At 40.0% G+C, this 10,256-nt stretch overlaps 1 protein-coding gene across 4 annotated transcripts; it reads left to right on the top strand.

Annotated features, from left to right (window-relative positions):
• Positions 1-222: 222 nt before the first annotated feature.
• Positions 223-9,637, top strand: NMRK1 (nicotinamide riboside kinase 1). 4 transcript variants are annotated; one of them, XM_050912710.1, is made up of 9 exons: positions 223-241; positions 2,729-2,788; positions 3,205-3,295; positions 3,957-4,005; positions 5,458-5,629; positions 5,708-5,779; positions 6,813-6,919; positions 7,867-7,956; positions 8,338-9,637. In XM_050912710.1, the coding sequence occupies exons 2-9, from the start codon at positions 2,760-2,762 to the stop codon at positions 8,355-8,357; spliced, it is 630 nt and encodes a 209-aa protein (XP_050768667.1). In that variant the 5' UTR covers positions 223-241; positions 2,729-2,759; the 3' UTR covers positions 8,358-9,637. The 4 variants fall into 4 exon arrangements, with proteins under 4 accessions (XP_050768667.1, XP_050768668.1, XP_050768670.1 ...); XM_050912712.1 differs by lacking the exon at positions 223-241 and having other exon boundaries at positions 2,766-2,788; positions 3,181-3,295; XM_050912711.1 differs by lacking the exons at positions 223-241; positions 5,708-5,779 and having other exon boundaries at positions 2,680-2,788.
• Positions 9,638-10,256: the final 619 nt, after the last annotated feature.

Below are 10,256 nucleotides of genomic sequence, written 5' to 3'. Positions count from 1 at the left end.
CCCTCCCCGCGGGTGCCGCCGCGGGAGGGGCGAGCGGAACGGAAAGCGGCCTGGGGAGGCGGCCAATGGGGGCGCGCGGCTGGGGCGGGGCAGCGGCGGGGCGCGTGAAGCGGTGCGGCTCGCGCCCAGGGGACGGTTGGCGGCGGCGAGGCCTGAGGAGCGCGGGAGGGTACCTGCGGGGCGGCGGACGGGCCGCGCCGCGACGAGACGAGACGAGACGAGACGTGAGCCGGCGGCACCGGTGGGTTGCGAGGTGCCCCGTCGCGGCCGTGTGACAGGAGCTTTGTGCCCGCGGGGGCCGCCCCGGCTCGGTGGTAGTCGCGCCTTGGACAGCTCCGTAACTGGGCGTAAGAGGTGGGGGGCTCCGCCTGCGTGGAAGCCCTTCGGCCGGGGCGGTTTCTCCTGGGTACCCTCCCGGTGTCTTTAAGCAGTGGTTAAAGTTAAATGTTAACCCCAGAGACGCTGAAGTGTTGTGAACTGTTGGGAGAGGTGTGGGGCTCTGGGACCGTCGGCGCGCGCTCCCCGTGGCCCCTCCGCCAGCCCAGCTGTGTGGTCTGGTGCCCGGGAGAGACATTTCCTACCCGGCTCTGGTGGCGCCTAGAAGGAGGCATGCTTCGGCTGTTACCGTGTGCTGGAGCTTTGTCACGCTATGCCGTTAAAAACAGAGTGATAGCAGTTCTGTGTTAGGGTTATCATGGGTTTGTGTTCTGTTTAAAGATGCTAAACCGAGCCCAGGTAGAGTAGTTTAGGATTTCTGTGTTGCAACATTGGTGACGAGTTTGCCTTTGCAATTGGTGTTATACATTATTCTGGGGGGGGAGAAAGAGTTGGTGGGTTTTTTCATCCCAGTGTTTTTTGCCTTAAGCTAGGATTAACTTTCATATAGACGATGACGTAAATTAGAGTCCAAAGCTCAGCTTGTGTGTCCAGATGTTATTTAGTTTGTTACATAGCACTTTTTGTGGGACAAAGTCTAGTCCTCTGGAACACAAAGCTTACTGATGATTTTTAGAAAAGAGCTTTTTTTTTTTTTAATGGACCGAGTATCATCACTTCCTGAGAACACATTATCTGTTTGCACTCTTTGAATAGATAGCCAATACCATAAATGTGCAATGCATCATTGAACTTGAGAATTACAATATTCTTAAAGACCCTCACAGGCTAACTTATAAAACTTGCCGATGCCAACTAATGTACCTGGGCAGCACCATTGCAGAGCAATGGCTATCATACTGGTGATGACTTGGACTTGTCAGTATGTCTTTTTTTTTTTTTTTTAAACAGAAAAAACATATAAAGCAACCATGCAAAGATCATATCACAGACCTGTGAAACAGTTGAACTTCCAGTCATTGCACCAAATGAAAAAGGATATTATTATTTCAGATTCCGTCTGAATGTCTAAAACTTTCTTTCACAGACATAGTGTTGTTTTACTTTCATACTGATGCCCTGTAACAGTCTTTTTTCTAGTATAGTACAGATACTTGTTTGTCAGGGAGGGGAGATGGTGTTAACCTGCTCAGTGCTTTCAGGTCTTAGGTGTCATAGGCCTTACCTCCTTAAGTGTGACCTAGGAGGACAGAGCAGGTGAAAAACAGGGTGTTTGTATGTGGTTAAATAGTTATTAATTGGTGTATGCTCATGGAAAGCAATGTTTGACAAATGTTAAACTGGTTTGACAAACTCTGTAGACTAGTGCTGCTGCCAAGAGAAGCAGCCCCATTACTACCTGTCCTGCTACACCACACTTTGCAGTCACGGGTAACTGGACGGTAAACTGGAGGGAATTTGTTTAGCTGAAAACTAATGTTCTTTCCCTCGCTCCTCCTTTGCAGAACTGTTTTTCAGCTGGGGTAGTTTTCCAGTGTAGTTCACTATGGACTCTGCAAACACCTGCTCCAGAAGAAAGTTCTGGGAAAAGAGTCAGGGAAAGACAGGATTGTGTCTTCTGGCACCTCTGACTGCTGAACGTGTTCAGCCATCCAGAGCCTCAGGGTTGGTTTCTTGGCGGCAACAGGGATATGGGTGGACAAATGTAACCTTTTTCAGAGTTTCAGTCTTTGATCTTTTCTGGAGAAGGTCAAGTGCTACCTAGTCCTTCTCAGTGCTAAGTCAACTAGGATAGCTTAAGCTGCCTTTACAGTAGTTTTAATGACTCCAGATTATTCTGTGGTGGAGCAGAGGAGGAGCACTTGTGTGGTCTGCGCTGTTAACTTTCACAACAAGGGAGTGGTGAATTCTTACACTGCTGAGACCAGATTCATACTCTTTGTTATAACCCTTAATGAATTTTTTAAAACACCTTCCTCAGCATGTCACTTGTTTCTTTTTTAAGGTTTTTGCTTGTTTCACCACCACAGCTTCTGTTTACCTAGTCTTTTTTATACCATTAATGCTTGAGCTAGTGATTGTGCTTTTCTTTAGGGACTTCTGTAGTATTAATATTGGTAGAACTGAGTCTCAGAGTCGCCCCCAAATGATTAAAATACTGTCTAAGGTAAAATGCATTGTGATGTGGCATGTATGTTGCAGGTTTTTTGTTAGCATTAGAAGAAGTAGTTGAGGTTCTGACAGTAGCTTTGCAAAAAGTAAAAAAAAAAAAAAAAAAAAGAACAAAAGAACAGAAAATAAGTCTTATCTATAACTGGTATTTCTTAACACAATAGCTGCTTTCCTTGTTGCTGAATTGAGAGTTTTCTCAATTGGCTACTATTTTTGACAGTGAAAAGGAAGAACTGAGGAGAAGACAAACTATGAAAGTATTAGTTATTGGCCTTGGAGGGTAAGTATTACAAATTAAATTTCCTCTACAGCTCAACTCTGGTCTTCCTTTCAGAATGAAGTGATGTCATTTCTGTTTCTGCATGGATACTTTTCAAAAATAGATTACAAATACAACATATAATTGTCTCATTTTATGGCATGTAACTTAAGAAATTGTTCTGTCTCTGTCGGAGATCTCGGGTACCACCTCTCTCTAACCTCTTTCTTGGCACTGCTAGATTTACTGTCTGAAAGCTGTTGGAACCTGCCAGAAAATTTCTAGAGGGAGAGAGTATTTAATGTGAATAAACTTTTGTGGGGTTTTGGATTGTGTCTATGTGTCTAACTATATAGAAATGTGTGTGTGAGCTTGTATATATGTTTAAAAGACTGATTTTTGTCTTGATGCAGTTTTTACTATGTTTCCTAACTCAGTGTAACAAATGGGGGGAAAACAACGCTGGCAGAAAAACTTAAGAAAATGCTTCCCAACTGTGATATAATCTCTCAAGATGACTTCTTTAAGGTAACAGTATTGATGGAAACACCTGATAGGTAAAAGTAGACTCGAGTAGATTTTAGTATCATTTCTTCTCTGTTCAGTTCTCCTATTGATAAACTTCTAAAATTGATGCTGCTTACAATAATATTAACTTCATGAGAAAGAGAAATAAAATGAGCACTGGGGTAATTGAACTTTCAGTGGCCAAAACCACTGAGTATACTCAGCAAAAAGTAGTTTACCATCTTCTTTGACACCCTTTTAAAATAAGGAATGGGTGTACATTGTATGTGTTTTCAAGATACTTTGTGCTAATGAAGCTAATGATATTGTGTTAACCCTACACCCATACAGCAATAGGTAGTTCTTTGTCTCCCAAATCAAAATAGAAAAACAACTTTTTCATTGACATTGGAGTTGTTTGTTAAGGAGGTTGAAGGAGCTCTTATTTCTGAAGTAAAGCTCTAATGAACTTAAGAGGTATGATTTGGAGAATTTGTTGTTCTAGATTAAATAAAGTGTATTGTATTTTAACAGTTCTATACAGCAGTTTAATTTTGAAGATAAATTTAATCAATTGGGATACAAAAGCGTATAACCCTTATGTTTGTAACAGAAGAGTATATATCTGTGACAGTGGTTGTAAAAGCAGCCTTGAAAATATTCAATTTTTTTTCCCCTTCAGCCAGAGTCTGAAGTAGAAACAGATGAACGTGGATTTAAGCTATATGATGGTCAGTAACTTTGATGCATTGCTTTTGAACATTGTACTGAAATTCTGTTGTGCTAGGCTTCAACACTTCTTCCCCTCCATCCCCTGCCCCTCTTCCCTTCTGAGCAAGGCAGTAAACAAATTGTTGTTTTAGAGCAATCCTTTGCTCAGTCTCTTTCAGCTCACTGAGATAAATAAGAAAACTTGCTCGACTAGTAAATAGCTCAAGCTAGTGCTTAACCTTTCCTTTTTTCTTTTTAATCTTTTCCTCTATTTCTGCAGTTGTGTCTGGTGCAGTAGCAAATGGTACTGTTCAGTTAAAAGTCTTGGCTTGCAGCACTGGCATACGCTTAATCTCATCACTCTCTATGTAATGATGGATTTTTTTTTTTCCACTTTGATAATGAATTCATGGGATATCACCATTAAGTCTCTTTCACTGTCATACTCCAAATCAGTCAAAACTGGAGTCTGATCCTGACACCTTTATTTCATGTCAGATCTCACATAGAGACCAAATGTTTTGAAGTTCATGGTTAATGCTGGCTCAGAGTGCCAATGTAGTCTTATAAACTTTAGATCCAGATCCACATTAGGCCAGTGCATTGGTTCAGGTCATATCTAGTTGTGAACAGTTGCTTATTAGCTAATCTCTGTTGATACTTGGTGATCACACAAGGTATTGCTCAGAACATTAGCCAGAACCTTAAATCGTATCTGAAAACTGACTTTCATCAGCTGTGAAGTCTTTGGCTCAGCTTATAGACTTCACGAAACTGGAATGCGAAACTGGAGGGATGTTGGACATTCTGGTTCAAATATCTGGGTTTAATGCTGCTCTTAAGAGTAAACGCATTTTAGAGGAGCTTTTATGTTATCCAAAGGCTGCCTTCTCTCTACCATTCAGTACTTACTCAATATGTTCTTACATGTCTACAGACAAAAACAGGTGCTACATTGTGCTGTTTTGCCTTGTATGCTATCCTCCTTTCAATCCATCCATCCCCACCCTCCAAATACCTGAACCCAATAAAAACCCAAAGCAAAAAATGTTGAGCACCTGCTTCACCTGTGTCAGTGACAATTGTCACGAGGGTGGACGTCTCGGTGTAAGTATGTTTTTACAAGTTTTGTGGAATAGGAGAACAGTCCCTGCAGTTTCTGTTGTCAACGGAAAGGCTGTGAAGTGAGTTCACACACTTTTTGATGCCACCGAGTTCGGAGAGACCACACCCACCAGAAATGCCCCAATCCTGGGGAAAGCTTTAGTTTCAGGGTATCATCAGTTGCAAACATGGAACTACCTATATGTGTGACAGAGAATTTTTGGGATAATCCTGTTCCCTTTCAATTAGACTTGTATGTAGATTATTTGATTCTTACTGATTAACCTAGGGGTACTTAAGCGGTTTGGTTTGGTTTTTTTTTTAATTCTCTGTTTTTAAGGGGTGCCTAACTTTCTGTTTTCATCTAGTACTTGATGCCCTCTATATGGACGAAATGGTTAAAAGTATTCGCAATTGGATGAAAAGCCCAGCAAACTCAGGTGTTGTGACAGAAGAGCCACAGAATCCATGCAACAATCGAAAAAATACAGAAGATGTTTATATTTTGATTGTTGAAGGCTTTCTGCTATACAATTATAAGTAAGCGGTAATATGTAACCTGGTAGATTAAAAGCTGCCCTAAAAAGGAAGAGGGAACTAAATATGATATTATCTTAGGCCACTTAATGAACTATGGAATAGAAGATATTTTTTGACCCTTCCTTACGAAGAGTGCAAAAGGAGAAGGAGGTAAGATTATTCAGTTACTGCTCACAGAGGGTCACTGTACCCCCTAACTTGGGGTGATTCTTTTGTACTAGCTTTTCTTTGGTGCTTGCCAAATGTAAGCTATTAAGATCATCTGTCCTCTGTGGTTCCCAGGGAGGTATTTAACCAACATTAACAAAAGCATGCAGAGATGTGGGGGGGTGTTTTTGTTTTGGGGGTTTTTTTTTGCTTTTTAGAGCACAGGGATATTTGAAGTGTTAAACGTTTTACTGAAAATAAAATTTGTTGTCCAGATAAATTATTTAGATTACTGGCTGCATATTGGAGTTAAACCATGTTTAAAATGAGAAACAGTTAAAAAAATACTAAGCAGTCTTATCCTTGGTTGAATACAGCTACATGATGATTGTTGTTAAAGTAACAATGTTCATGTGTGGGTTTAGGGTATGCTTTTTTTTAGACTGTGCATTAGTTGTACTGTATATCTGATTTAGATTATTGAGCCAGTGTCTGACTTGCCTCCAAATCTGGAGCAATACTGTGTGCTTGGAGCAATACATGTGCAGAATGTGCTGGCTGAGTGAGGAAACCCTCTATTCAACTGGCTTTGGTTGATTCCACTTTCTTGGTTTCTCACTAGACTCACCTTTAAAGGACTTTAGTGTCCAGGCTGGAAGTGACTAGACAAAACTGTTAAGTCATTTAGAACTTGAGAAATCTGTCTACCCAATAAAAAAAGAGAAAAAGTAATTTGTTTTGGTAACACTTTCAATACAGCTTAATTTATATGTAATACCTCTTTCAATTAAAAAAAAAACCCAACCAAAACAACCAACTTTTCCCTTATCTTAAATGTAATTTGATTGGCACAAATAGGTAAGTTAGCAAGAGTTCATGTCACAGATTATATTAAAACAAAGGAGTCTCCTTTGCTCCAACAGTTATGCAGCCTGCCAGGCTGTTTTTTTATTTTGAATAGATGCTCTTATTAAACCAGCTGACACTAGGGGAAAATGTAAAACTTGTATGGGAAAGCAAATATATTTTTGTGTAGCACCAGAGTCTATCAGCCAGCAGATACACCGGGGTACTTCGATGGACACGTGTGGCCTATGTATCTGAAGTACAAAAATGAATTGGAAGAGAATGCAAGTAATGTTGGTATGGTATCCTTAATTTTAAACTTAAAATGCTTAAGTGTGGCACTTGTGCAGTTCTTGTTGGTTTGTGGGTTTTTTGAATGGGACAAAGTTTTCTTCAAATGTTTTTGTGGCACTTAGACAGTAGATTTGGACCTTTTGTTGGTTTATTTTTCAAGTCCATAGGGTTTTTGGTTTTGTTTTTTTAATAATGAAAATTATGAAGTTAAAAACCAGAAATGTTCTGATCACTAATTAAGTCCATTTAACAAGCTAGTTTGTGTGTGCACATGTGCATACATGCGTATGGCTAAATAGGAAGCTTCTGAGACGATAGCTGAATTCTTCAGAACAGAATTGAAATCCTGAAGTCCTATAATAAGCTGAAGATACTTCTTAGGTGCTGACTGTACACACTACAGTCACCAGTCTTGCATGAGAGGTGTCAAAGCTGGGCCAGCTGATGGGGCACTGCCATGAGCTTGTGTGATGTTCACACTTGCACAGCTTTTGGACTGCCTGCTTCTGGAGTGGGGGCCAGAGGAAAGAGAAGTCAGGTGGCTGTTTCATCAGTGCACCACTTCTTACTGTGTGGTGAGAACGGGAACGGCAGTGCCCTTTCTTGACTTGCTCAAACCCTGAAGCTGAGGAAGAACCTGAGGTCTTCCACTGCATAGGAACCTTTCTGCTGAATTATTCCATTGCTCTACTGTCCCGTTATTACCACTACCCTTATGGAGACTTCTATACCACAAAAAAATTGTAAATTAATTCTTAAGTAGAATACTTTTATGTTATTTTTTAATATGTAAAATGAATTTGGGAAAGAAGAGAAGGGAGGTACTGTTCTTGCTTTTTATTTTTTCATCTCTTGTGATGGCACCCATAGGAATACAGAAAACTTTGCCAATTGCTATTACAGATAATTGGCATAGAACTCATGAAAACTTCTTCTTTCATCTTTCTTAGTTTATTTGGATGGAACAAAATCCCAAGAGGAGCTTTTATCCTGTGTGTATAGTGATATAATACAGGAATTAAAAAAGCTGAGGGAAGGAAGTAAGTAATGTTACTGGAAGTTGAATCTGCTTATCCCATTCCAAGTTAACAAGAAGCTAATCCTTTTATATGAAAATACTGCAAGGATTATATAGATCTATATCTCCTTATGTATTACAGTCCTTATACGTGTTTGCCCATTACTGTAAGTCATCATAAGCTATAACTTTAAGTTCCTTGAAATTGGATGTTCTGAAATAATAGGTGAATCCGGTGTTATCTAATGATATAATAAAAAAAGGGTGAACAGAAGGAATATGGGGCAAAACATCAATGAAAGCAGACATGTTGGTGGTATTAGTTTCCAATATACAGTGATGTCACGTGCAAACAGAGAAATGACACTACAGGTTAAATGGGTACTTTTTATTTTTATTCTAGATCAGGAAGTCACAGCATGATAATGTAGAAAGCCTGGGTTCCATTTGATACGAATTGAAAACCCCAAGACTGTCATACTCGGCAAGACAACCGGCTGAGCAGATGTTATGTGTACGTCCGTAATACTAGTTCATACAACACAAGTGGATTTGTAGCGATTATTAACTCTCTAAGCCACAGATGCTGTTGAGCAGCATCAACAGTGCATTATTCTTTCGAATTCCTTTAATCAGTCATGCTTTGGCTGATCTTTAAATCGGATTGAATGTGTGTATTTTAAAGAATATAAACATATTTTTGTGTACAAAACTAAACTACAAAGATGCAGTTCTGTTGGATCAATAAGCATATTTGAACGTGGATGGATGCAATTTGAAATGTTCATATAGGAACGACAGTGATTATCTCTAATACTTTTACGAACTTCTAATCACTGATAAACATGGTTGGAGGAACTAGCTATATGCTGTGGCAATAGTAAGTTTAAGATTGTATAAGCTGTTACACTGCTTATTCAGTAACTGAAGCTATTATTGTATACATCATAACTGAACTTCCTTAGACTTGCTAAATACCTCTGTGTTGTTTGTCAAGTAATTTTTATGTTGTGTATTGGTTGGAGCAGTTGGGAATAGATATTTAAAAAAATCCGAACTAACTTGAAGAGAAGTCAGATTGTTGGAAAAAGATGGGGGAATAAGATGTTGGAGAGAATGCAGATGCATTGCTAACAAGAGTAAGTACATATATTGTGCAGAGATCGAAGATTGGGATGGCACAGACTACTAGACAATAAATACGTGCTTCAGGGAGGAGGAAGGAAGAGATAATTCTTATTAATTCATAGCTCAGGTTGAAATTATAGTAATGAAAGTGTTCAGAAAGCAGGTATGCTAAATGTATGTTAAAACTTTGTTACAGGATTTGTGTACATATATTTAAACTCGGAAACTGGAAAGTTGAATCATATTTGGTTGCTGACTAAGTAATGTATTAACTCTTGCATTTTCTATACAATAACTTACATTTTTATCAGCCAGAATAAAAATCAAGCTACAGACATGAAAAGCAGAGGATGGACTGTAATACTTACTGTGTGTCAGCTGAACTGATCACATTGATTGAAATGTCATGCTTTATTGTTAACAGTATTAAGAGTCCTAAACCTGTATATAAGAAAAAGGTCTTAAACAGATTAGAGCTGTGTAAAGCTGTGTTTAAGACAAAGTGCTTCCAAATAGTATTTTGTATTATTATTTTGCAGTAAAAGTACTTCAAGTTACATTTGCTCAAATGCAGTGATGGACTGTCTGACTTAAAACTGTATTTTTGTTTTTATTTCCCATTGGAAGGGGTGCAACTGTGAGAGATTAGCTAATACTTGGATGGTTGTGGTGGGTTGACCTTGGCTAGCCACCAGGTGCTTACCAAGCTGCTCTATCACTCCCCTTCCTCAACTGGACGGGGGGGAAAATATGATGAAAAAATACAATCCTTATCTCATGAGTCGAGATAAGGACAGGGGGATCACCCACCAATTACAGTCACAGGCAAAACAGGCTTGGGGAAATTAATTTAATTTATTGCCAATCAAATCGGAGTAGGATAATAAGAACAAATCTTCAAACACCTTCCCCCACCCCTCCCTTCTTCCCAGGCTCAACTTCACTCCCAGTTTCTCTACCTCCTCCCCCTGAGTGGCGCAAGGGGACAGGGAATGGGGGGTCTGGTCTGCTCATCACACATTGTCTCTGCCACTCCTTCGTCCTCACAATCTTCCGCTGCTCCAGCCTGGGTCCCTTCCACAGCAGACAGTCCTCCACAAACTTCTCCAACATGAGTCCTTCGCATGGGCTGCAGTTCTTCACGAACTGCTCCAGCATGGGTCCCTTCCATGGGGTGCAGTCCTTCAGGAACAG

Source organism: Gymnogyps californianus, chromosome Z (genome assembly GCF_018139145.2).
Source record: "Gymnogyps californianus isolate 813 chromosome Z, ASM1813914v2, whole genome shotgun sequence".
NCBI lineage: Eukaryota > Metazoa > Chordata > Aves > Accipitriformes > Cathartidae > Gymnogyps > Gymnogyps californianus.
Note: the sequence above shows the minus strand (reverse complement) of the source record. Positions and strands in the feature narration are given on the sequence as shown.